General features: G+C 32.5%; 1 protein-coding gene across 1 annotated transcript; it reads right to left on the minus strand.

Annotated features, from left to right (window-relative positions):
- Nucleotides 1-9,645: 9,645 nt before the first annotated feature.
- On the minus strand, nt 9,646-10,959 carry LOC145060961 (uncharacterized). Its single transcript, XM_079008291.1, has 2 exons — nt 10,490-10,959; nt 9,646-10,415 (listed from the first exon to the last, which is right to left on the minus strand). Exons 1-2 carry the CDS (start codon nt 10,865-10,867, stop codon nt 9,801-9,803), a joined length of 993 nt encoding a protein of 330 aa, XP_078864417.1. The 5' UTR covers nt 10,868-10,959; the 3' UTR covers nt 9,646-9,800.
- Nucleotides 10,960-12,143: the final 1,184 nt, after the last annotated feature.

The raw sequence follows: 12,143 nt of genomic DNA on the forward strand, positions 1-12,143 counted from the left end.
TGCTTGGGGGCCCGAGCAGCAGGCCTCATTCGAGATACTTCACCAGAGACTGTGCGAAGCCCCGATGTTAGCCCTTCCTGAGGGAGTGGAGGACTTCGTAGTATATTGTGATTCATCTATATCAGGGATGGGTGCCATACTGATGCATAGGGGACATGTGATAGCATATGCATCGAGGCAGTTAAAGCCTTATGAGATGAGGTATCCCACCCACGATTTGGAGTTGGGGCAGTGGTGTTCGCCCTCAAGATCTGGCGCCACTATCTCTATAGTGCCCGATGTACCATATATATAGACCATAAGAGCTTGAAGTACCTTATGGATCAGCCAAGCCTGAATATGAGACATAGGTGGTGGTTGGATGTAGTGAAGGATTACGACTGTGAGATCTTGTATCACCTTGACAATGTGGTAGCCGATTCCCGGAGTTGTAGAGAAGTGAGTACTTCGATCCGAGATGTATGTATGAGGATGACGGTGATGACTCCAATCTTAGACACCATCCAAGAGGCCTAGGTAGTGGTCGTGAGACTTGAGAATCGAAAGAGAGAGAGCTGGTAACCAGGCAGATATCTGAGTTTGGGATGGATAGTCGGGGCTTATGACTTTCCATGGACGGATTTGGGTGCCATATACGGGTGGAGCTCGACGATTTTGATGGAGGAGGCCCATAAGTCGAGATTCTCGATCCATCCGGGAGCCACTAAGATGTATTTGGATTTGAAAAGGGATTATTGGTGGCCCTGCATGAGGAGAGATGTGGCATAGGTAGTTGAGAGATGCTTGACCTGCCGTCAGGTCAAAGCAGAGCACCAACGTCCACATGGACCATTGCAGCCTCTGAAGATTCCCCAGTGGAAGTGGGAGCAGATTTCCATGGATTTTATCTCCAAATTACCAAGGATTGCGCAAGGTGTCGACGTGATATGGGTGATTGTAGACCGATTGACGAAGAGCACTCACTTTCTGGCTATCAGTGAGGGCTCTTCTGCAGAGAAATTGGTCGAGATCTACATGCTAGAGGTGGTGGTACGGCATGGAGTTCCAACATTGATAGTGTCAGATCAGGATGTGCATTTTACTTCCAGGTTATGGAAGAAATTTCATGACGAGTTGGGTACCCGGTTGCACTTCAGTACCGCATATCACACACAGACAGACGGGCAGAGCAAGCTGACGATTCAGATGCTTGAGGACATGCTACATGCATGTTTTATGGACTTCGGTGGAAGTTGGGACACTTATTTGCCCCTGGCTGAGTTTTCATACAACAACAACCATCATTCCAGTATCGGTATGCCTCCCTTCGAGCTCTTATACGAGAGGAGATGTCAGACTCCCATTTGTTAGGGAGAGGTAGGGCAGAGAGTGATGGGGAGCACTGAGATAGTACTCAAGATGACAGAGTAGATCCAGCAGGTCAGACAGAGGTTACTGACGGCCTAGAGTCGTCAAAAGAGTTACGCAGATTGGCGACGATCCGAGTTAGAGTTCCAGGTCGAAGATTTTGTCCTCCTGAAGGTGTTCCCATGGAAAAGGGTGATTCGATTCAGGAAGTGGGGCAAGTTGGGACCTAGATACATTAGTCCTTTTAAAGTGACCGCTCGAGTGGGGAAGGTAACGTATTGGTTAGAGCTACCTTCAGAGTTGAGTCATATTCATAACACCTTCCACATGTCCCAGCTGAGGAAGTGTGTAGCCGATGAGATGGCAGTGGTCCCTTTAGAGGAAATTTAGGTGGATGCGAGCCTGAACTACATTGAGAGGTCGATAGCAATCTTGGATAAGAAGATGAAGGTCTTGAGGAATAAAGAGGTGCCCTTGGTTCAGGTTCAGTGACAACATCAGAAGGGATTCGAGTGTACTTGGGAGCCGGAGTCCAAGATGCGAGAGCAGTACCCCGAGTTGTTTCCAGAGGATAACTTCAAGGGCGAACTTTGATCCTAGTGGGGGAGAATTGTAACATCCCAACTCCCAGGTATGATATTTAATTATTTTATTTCTTTTTTTTAAAGGGAAACTCGACGAGTTGGGGAGCACCAACTCACCGAGTAGAGACTATTATGGTCGCGAGATATTTAAAGTCTACTCGACGAGTCGGAGGACCCTGACTCGACGAGTAGGACCTGTGTGAGGAAACCCTAATTTTCCGGGTTTGTGTCCTATTTAAAGGACCTTAAGCCCTCATTTCCACTACCCTTGTCACCTTACTACACTGTGAGAAACCCTAATAGAGCTGTAACCTTGTGTGAGGGAAAGAGAGGCTAATATTGTAGGTTTTAGTGCATTCTTGGAGGAGAGTTGAAGAGCAAGAGACCTTGGACGAGAATGAGCTTCTAGATCCGGTGTTCACTTATTCTTAGCTTCTGTTTAAAGGTAAAAAGTCACCGTCTTGGTCACCGTTTAGTTAGATATCGTTTTTAGGGAGTTTATGGCCTTTTTCCCATCCTTTTTTGAGTTCTAGAGTGTTATGAGCTTGTCATGGAGCTGAGACTCCAAATCTGGACATATTGAGGTCCTATGAGCCCAAAGATCCAAGCTTTATCAAGCTTTGGACAAATTTACATGCATGAGACCTCTTATGGAGCTTGTTTTGGCATTTTGAGCCTTAGATGCCATGCATGAACGTAAAGCTTGCAGCTTTACGTGATAAGTGAGCCTTGGAAGGCTAGATCCAGAGTATGAGACATCATTTCTGCCTAAAATCGTCTGAATGAGAAAACGGGTTGAAAGGACTCGACGAGTTGGTTAAGTTTTTCCCCGATGAGCCTGGACATGTGTAAGTCGACAAGTTGATGAGAAAACTCGATGAGTTAAGTTGGATTTTCATGACACTTCTGAGGAAACGAGGGGACTCGACGAGTCACATAGATGCATTCGACGAGTTTGGTCAACAGGGACTGTTGGCTCGAGTGTTGACTTCTGTTGACTTTTAGGATTTGGTCAAGACTTGCATTATGGAGACCATAGAGGGGTAAAATGTTCTTTTACCCATTACAAGAGTTAGAGAGAGAGAGGATGACGAAATTATTTAGAGTAGTGGTTATAAGTGTTAATTAGAGATGATTATGACATGTAGGCGTGGATTAGACCGTTCGAGGGTATGAGGTTTACTTGCTTGCTTACGAGGTGAGTCTTCTCACTATACTTACCATGAGTGGTAACTTTATGTGACAGAAGGGTCTTGTATGCTATTATTGAGTATTGTGATATCCTGCATTATGTCTTTGTGATTTATGTTGTGTATTATTCTGAGCTTCATTGAGTTAGGACCGGAGGGTCCAACCTGAGCTGTGGGACCGAAGGGTCTCCACTAAGACACATTGACTGGAGGGTCTTTATTGAGATATAGCCATGAGAGGCTAATGAGACGTGTGTTGTATTTTGAGGAACTCACTAAGCTTCATGCTTATCGTGTTATGTGATATGTGTTTCAGGTACTTCTCAGGATCGCGGGAAGGCGTTGGCTTGATTGTACACACGAGATGGAGTTTATGTTTTGAGGATCCTGGATTTTATCAGACAATTTATGAATTTGTGTTTTTGACAATTTGACAAATCTTGGTTTTGAAATGTGAAATTGATAATTACGTGGTTTGAAAATGAAAATTTTGTTTGAAAATTTACGGTGTTACATTCTGAGGCGGTTCCGGTTTCGAAAGCGGGTATTCGATTCCGATGTTGATCTTTAGTTTCTAGGGTTTTTGGTGTGAACCATTAGAAACATCATACTTTTGGTGCTTGTTTTCTAAAGATCAAGAAGGATTCAAAGAATTGTTTTCTATAACAATTTTAAATGTATATAACCCTAATCTATCGCTTATAGCTAGGTTTCCTTAAGTTTCATAGTATGTTGTTATTAATGTGAAGACATAGATCCTTAGGTTGCACATACCCTTAAGTGTTAAGAGAATTTCCACAAGTACATAGAATTTGTAACCTTAAAACTCCATCACAAATTTGTCTGAACAAGTGATGAATTAGAAAGCAACGAAGAGCTGGAGGCTAGAATGATAGTTAGTTTTAGTAACTAAAAAGGTGAGTAACCACATTTATTTCTAGATAAATATTATCTAGATGCATTCTTATTATTATGTTATGCTAATCTCATGGTTATGTTATGTATTTAGAACGTATATGGTTCTTTGTGGTTGGAAGTTGAGGTGAATTGGTATGGTTAATGTTATATGTAAGAACCTGAAATTTAAAGAGAGTTGACTTTTAGTCATCTATTAACCAAAAGGGAAAAATGGTCATTAATGAGAACTTAGTGAGAATATGCAGTTGTGACTTCATGAAAATAGCCAAAATAAGTTTAAGTAAATTATAAGAGGTAAGTTGAGTAAGTTAAGAGAAAGAATGCATGAGAAGATGCATTTTCTCCAAAAGGGTAAAATGGGAAATTTTATGCATTTTCTCCTCATCTGTATAGATTCAAATCCCACCTTTTCTTCCTTCATTATTTGTACCGATAGGTAACTTTAAAAATGTATTCTTCCACGACAAGACTTCGGTTCATCATATTTGGTTTTGTGTAGTTACGATGGATTATTCTCTGACTTGATCATTATCGAGTAAATGTAAGAGAGTATGTTGTTTACTTATAGCAACACATCGAGGGATAAGAGATGAACAATGAGAGTTACTGTATTACCCATTCGGGTCCCTACCGATGTAGAGAAAGAGAAATTCTAATGTTATCGGACAAAAGAGAAGGTACATGCATGAGTTTCTCCAACTATGCACGAACTGTTGTGACCGTGCGTTTCTCCAATGAGTTGGTATATCCAATTAATGTAAACAGTGACGAAGCCAGGATCAAAGTAAAGAGGTATCCCAATTTTTTTTAGGGTAACCTAATTTTTTTCCCGGGGTACTTGAGTTTCCCAGGTTCGGTTTGGGTTTTAAACCCAAATCTTAATCAAATCCTTAGCTAACCTCAAGTCTTATTATATAAACATGAAGTTGAAGTATATTTTGATACTTGAATCGATGTGGGACTCAAAGTAGATATCAAATAAAGCATGAGCAAAGAATATGTAAGAAGCAAGAATAGAACTCAAGACCTTTGCTTGAATAAGCCAACGCCTTAACCAGCAGACCAACTGTTTGTTTGTATTTATAAGTGGATGAATGCGTATATATACACTATACCGATTTTTTTTGAGGGATACGTAAACAAAAGAGAGTGACAATGGATCCGCCTCTGAATGTAAACTACCGAGAGAAAAGAGAGTGACAATGGTTTTTATGGTGAGTTGTTTTTATACCTTTTCTGGTGACTAAACGGAGAGGGGAAGAGAGAAATGAGACATAAATAAGAGATATAACGATCTTTGTGGAAGATGGTATTACTGTGAGAATGAAGAACGAATAAAAATAAGAAACCATGGTCCAATAGAGTGACAAATAAAAGTGGGCCGGTAGAGGATCGATGTGTGTCTCTCTGTGTGTTTTAATCTTATGCATAAATTAAAGAAGAAAACATAGAGAGAAAGAGAGAGGAGGTGACCCCCCTCTTATTTTTTAATTACTAAAATAAATAAATAAGTATTAGATTTAAAAAAATTGAAAATAAATACCCAAGGGTATTACACTCATTTTAATATACGGAGAAACAAATACGCAACGAAACTAGCTTAAAAAAACCACCAATCAAAAAAAAGTCAGTGTTTGAATAAAAACTGTGAAAAAAATACATACCACATAGACTATTTTTACAATTTTATCAATAAAAAACATACATCTAATATACGAATATAGTTGTAATATATAGGTTTGTAGTAAATAATGCCTTTTGATATAAAAAAGTTATCTCCTTTACCTACTTTAAAAATACACAAAATAAAAAATATGTCCACAAAATACGGTCATATTTATTTGGATAAATACATCATCTGTACATAATCTTATACAAAAACATTTGGGTTAATATATAATTTTGAGATTTTTCGGATTTTTAATGAGAATGTTGCGACCCCATTGTTATAACATAAATGACATGTTTGGCACGAAACATTTGAGAGCGTTTGAGAGTTTTTAGCTTCTAGTATTTAAAAAAATGCTCTGTTTTGAACAGAAAGTCTCATTCGACACTACAAGCTTCTAGCGTTTAGTTTAAGCAAAACGCTCCAAATCTAAATGCTACTTCATTTAACATTTAATAAAACGCTACAGGCTACAAGCTACTCGCTAGCAGCTAATTTTGCCGAACATGCTCAAAGTATATATATATATATATATATATATATATATATATATATATATATATATATATATATATATATATATATATATATAAACAACACTTACATATATAAAAAAAAGGAGGATCAAAATATAAAATACCAATAATGAAAGGAAATAGGTTATATCATTGACCTTTTATTTCTCATTTTCAAAATTTAAAAAGAATAAAAATAATATATATATATATATATATATATATATATATATATATATATATATATATATATATATATATATATATATATATATATATCATGGTTGCAGAAATCGGGATTAATCGGTGATTAATCGTGGATTAATCGTTTGGCGTTCTCTAACCGTCGAGGATTAGGGCATTAATCGGAAATTTAGGATTAATCGGGTCTGGCAGGATTAATCGGTCAACAAAAGTAAAAAAAAATCGAAAAAGGTCAAAAAAGTCAAAAAAAAAAAGTCAAAAAAAGGTCAAAAAATTCAAAAAACCAACTTTCCTTTTTTACTCTAAAATTTTCAAATTTCAAATTTTCATATATTATACCAAAATGTTCATATTTTCGTATTTCTAAATTTCCAAATTACAATTTTTCTTATTTTCTAATTTTGAAGTACTTGTTTTTTTTAAGATATATTAATATTTAATTAATTTTAATATTTTGTTAATAATCTATGGTCCCCGATTAATCTTCGATTAATCCCCGCCAAGACCAATTAATCCCTTAACACCAGTCGACGGTTGAGCTACCGTCAAATGATTTTTACAACCTTGATATATATATATATATATATATATATATATATATATATATATATATATATATATATATATATATATATATATATATATATATATATATGGGTTCAATTGAGAAAAAAAGGTTGAGAATGAGGGAATCATTCTCAGCCACACATTTATTTTGCCGCAAAACATTTAGGTGTACCGGCGGAAATGGATAACGGATAAACATGTGTTTTCTAACCAAACATGTTTCCTTAAACTATGCTAATCATTACCTTAATATACACAAAAACATATTTTTTTTTTAACTTTTAGAAAGCCGTTTTTATCAAAATATTATTTTAAATACATCAAAATTCATAATTTTTTATTCTCTGTAAATAGACATCCATATTGATATAGTTTTAAGATAAAATATAAAATTTATTTTTTTTAGATTTTCAGCTCTTGTTATTTAAACGTGAATAAAAATTTATCATATTTTTATTAAAGTACATTCGTTATTCACTCATGAATAAAACATATGCTTAACTTTTTTATTATTATTGTTTAAGTATCATTTATATATGAATATAACACGTAATAAAGTCTTCTTACTTAAAATATATTTTTTACATTATCTTTCGTCATATATTATATTTATATATGAATAAAACATATATTAGTTGCTGTCATATTTTATATTCATATATAAATAAAACATTTATCAGATTTTTGTTACAGTTAATTTGCTATAATATATGAATAAGTTGTATAAATGATATTTAAACTGTAAAAAAAATTAATTATATATTTTTTATTCATAAGTGAATAACGAATGTACTGTAATAAAAATCTAATGGATGGATTTTTATTCATTTATGAATAACGATAGCTGAAACTATAATTTTTTTTTTTAATTTATCTTAAAACTATATCAATATAAATGTCTATTTATAGAGAATAACAAATTATGAATTTTGATATATTTAAAATCATTTTTCGATAAAAATAGCTCGTTAAAAAAAACAAAAAAAAACTATGTTTTTGTATATATTAAAGTAATGATTATCATAGTTTAAGGAAACATGTTTTTTTGGAAAACACATGCGTATTCCTTTCCCATTTACGCCGGTACGATGGAGGTTTTTGCGGCAAAAACAAATGACTGGCTGAGAATAATTCTTCCGTCCTCAACCTTTTTTATTTTTTCAATTGAACTTATCTCTCTCTCTCTCTCTCTCTCTCTCTCTATATATATATATATATATATATATATATATATATATATATATATCTAATTCTAATAAAATAATAGTTTTATTCTACTTTTGACATGTGTCATCATATTAGGTCTCCTAATTAATGCATATTTTATTCTCTTTTTCCATGTGTCACCTTATTATATCTCTTAATTAATGTATGCCACTTGTCAACTCCATTTCAAATTTCAAATTTTAAAATTTTCACTTAAATTAAATTAAATTAATAACATTAGAATAAAAATAAAAATAAAAATAATACAAATGATATAATTTCACATATTTATTTAAATTAATGATTAAAATTTATATAACTAAAAAAAACTCTTAATTAATAATTTATTTAAAATAATTAATTAATAATTTTGAGTTTTTACTATAAAAATTTAACTAGTTTTGTAACCGTGGTTCCCACGGGTTATAAACTATATATATATATATACTCTAATAAATGAATGTTTTTTGTCACATGTTATCTTCTCATTCATTTGGACACATGATATTTTCTAAAATTTATAAATTTTTTATTTTCCACTTGTCATTTTATTGTATTTTTTATTTTATTAAATTAAAATTCCACATTTATTATGTAAGGTAATATATATGTAAAGTATTTATTAAAAGAGTTTATATATGTAATGTATTTAATACATTAAAACCTCATTAATTTTAATAATAATCAAAAAATTTCTCATTTTTCTTATAAATTCAAACATTTGAGATTGTTAAAATTTTATATTTAATTTTTTTAAATAAACTCATATAATATATGGGTCTCACACCTATTTTATATATATATATATATATATATATATATATATATATATATATATATATATATATATATATATATATATATATATTTCAGATGTCGAATATATAAAAATGAAAATTTATCAAGCGACAATTCGAATTTAGATTGGAATTCGAAAAATCGAATATTCAAATTTTAGATAATTACGTTTCAATTTTTATATTTTTAGATTTAGATATTTTTAAACACGTCATAATAACTATTTTATATAAAAATATTTGAGTCTAATTTTTCAATCCCTTGAAGCACACATGTAAAACTTGTAACTTGTGCTTTCTTTGAAGCTAACATTTGTCATGATATTATATTCTCGTTGTCTCCTAACTTGTATGCAAATCTCTTTAACTTTCCTTCAAAGAGATGAATCACGTCCCCTTCCAATTTTTATTTATTTATTTATGAATTTATGTCATATCATAACATATAGTAGGGTCATTATAGTACTGTATTCAAATAAGTAAATTCTAGAAGGACCTAACAGCCCGTAAAGAGAAAAACAATTGAATGGAAAACTTCCCATCATTTGATGTTCTTCATTTTACAAATCAACTTATAGAAATGCTTTTTCAAGTAAAACTTGTCGAAACAATAATAATGTATAACTTTCCAAGCATGATACACAGATATTTATAACAGCTGTTTTTTATAAAAGAAAGTTGTCCTTCTGGTCTTTTGCACTATAGACATAGCTACACAAGTCTATAATTTTTGTGGGAGCTAAAGTCTAAAAGTATCAAACTTGAATATATGTCCCTTTTGAAGGGCCAAAAATTACTCAAGCCTAAACATCTGAGGTATGAATACATAAATCTGAGAGTTTCTTCCTACTTTCAACAATTTCATCAAAAAAATCATCAAGTTGCACAATCATATTCTCAATTCCATATTGCAACCCTCCAACACAACTCTTTAAATTTTCAACCCTCTCACTTATATCAAATCCCATTTCACACCCTCTAACTCTATCCAACTTTGTTTGCAACTCATCCATGGCATATCCCGTATTGCGAAACTCATATAGTAAAATACCATTTTGCCCCTCTCCGCAATCCTTCACTCTCTCCATCAATCTTGTAGCCGAGACCATAAAACTTGTCTCAGAAACCGTATGATTTACATTATAACAAGTGGTATTCATGTTGGACACAGAGGAAAAACTTGAATCATTGGAGCAATAAGCTAGGCCATTAACCATGATCTTAAAAAGTAATGAGCTTATGTTTTTTAATGCATATAGTGCTCCTCTAAAGCCATTGAACCCATTAAACTTTGATTGGATTAATACACTTTCATCGAATTGTATCATTAATGGTTTAATTCTTGTCTCTATTAAGCTCTTGTTTTCTTCCTCCAATCTAACTCTCTCCCTTTGGCAACGGTTGATCGCTCTAGACACCTAAAATATTCAAATCTAAGTGATTAATTCAAAATAGTGCTAACACAAGTAGTCTAGAATTTGTACAACTTTACCTCACGTGCGAGTTGTGGATTTGAGTCAATGTTTTCAAGGATAGAAGGGATGTTCACCCCCATGGAACAATAGTTTTCCATGTTTGAAATGCATGACTTTAAGACATGACATACTTCCCAAAGGCGTGCACTCTCATCCATATACTCATCAAGCCATTTTTCGCCTACAGGCAAGTGTAGTTTGTGAACCAAAAGAATCACTTGATTATGGAAAGATTGGAGGGATGAGAAGACAAGTTGTAGGAAGTGGATGGAAATGAAGTTTTGAGAATGGAAAGAACTGTAAAGATCGTCAAGACTGTGAGTGAGAAAGTTGTAGAAGCCATTGACGGAATTGGTGGTGGTGGAGGACGAGGAAGAAGAAGAACGATGCATCATGAGATGGTGGAATATAAAAGAAGGGAAGGTCTGTAATAAAAAGTGAGTAAAAGATAGGAGGTCAGGTTTAAATATGATGAAAAGAGAAGGCTGTTGGGTACAATTATAGGTGTTTCTAATGGAGTAGTGGGGATGATTAGAAATCTACCACTTTATTCTTTAATGTTGGAGAACTGTACATGAGAACTTTTGATATTTATTGAAAATTAGGAATTTTTATTAATTATTACTGATTATTATTACATCGAAATGTTATAATTTTCAGAAACGAAAAATATAACCTTTGTTTACGCATTTGTAAGAAAATAGAAGTCTTTTGATATTTATTAGGTTTGAAACCCGTGTAATATACAGGATGATTTTAAAAAGATTAAACATTAAAGTGTAAATAGAAAATATTTTTTAATGTACAATTTTAAAATAAAGAAGAAACATATTGATTGCAATTTAATATATATATATATATATATATATATATATATATATATATATATATATATATATATATATGTGAAAAGTGAATATACCCTTAAGGTATATAAGCTTAGGTACCCGAACACACCATAATACGTCGTTTTGTTTGATATATTCATTATAATGTTCATAAACTTCAATCTTAAGTTGATTTACTTTCAAGATATTCGAAATTTCCGTATAATCTTTCTCTTACATCACATCTTTTTGCCGAACACTTATTAGGCTATATATTATAGATGAAAATGAAAATTATGTAAGAGAAAGATAAATGTGTAATTTATAAAAATCTTGGAAGTAAATCAAGTTAGAAGTTAAATTATAAGAACATTAGACAATTAGAATGTATTATATGATACAAAACAACATATTATAATGAGTTTGAGTACCTAAGCTTATACCCTTAAGGGTATATTCACTTTTTCCTATATATATATATATATATATATATATATATATATATATATATATATATATATATATATATATATATATGATATTTAATACTTTATATATATAAGTATATGACTTTAATTTTAAAAATTGAAACAAACCAAAATTTGACAAGTGGATAATATTTATTTCAAAAATACCATAAAATGACAAGTGTCAAAACTCATGAAAGATTGACATATGGCAAAAAAACCTTCATTTATTAAGGAAGATTGAAGAAAAATGACGTGTTCGTGAATTGCATCTGGTTCGTCCCATTCTTGGTGAATCTCTTTCTGGTGTGTGATTTTCTTCTGATTAGGTTTGTGATTTTTTTTTCCAATTTTTACATGGTTTTCTTTTAGGAAAT

Source organism: Lactuca serriola, chromosome 7, assembly GCF_051521515.1.
Source record: "Lactuca serriola cultivar US96UC23 chromosome 7, Lser_US96UC23_V15, whole genome shotgun sequence".
In the NCBI taxonomy this organism is placed as follows: domain Eukaryota; kingdom Viridiplantae; phylum Streptophyta; class Magnoliopsida; order Asterales; family Asteraceae; genus Lactuca; species Lactuca serriola.

Excerpts from the sequence above, each read along its gene's own strand:
- LOC145060961 (XM_079008291.1), bottom strand. The coding sequence starts at position 10,867 with ATGATGCATCGTTCTTCTTCTTCCTCGTCCTCCACCACCACCAATTCC. Across the intron at positions 10,416-10,489 it reads ATCCACAACTCGCACGTGAG|GTGTCTAGAGCGATCAACCG; the intron begins GTAAAGTTGTAC and ends TGAATATTTTAG.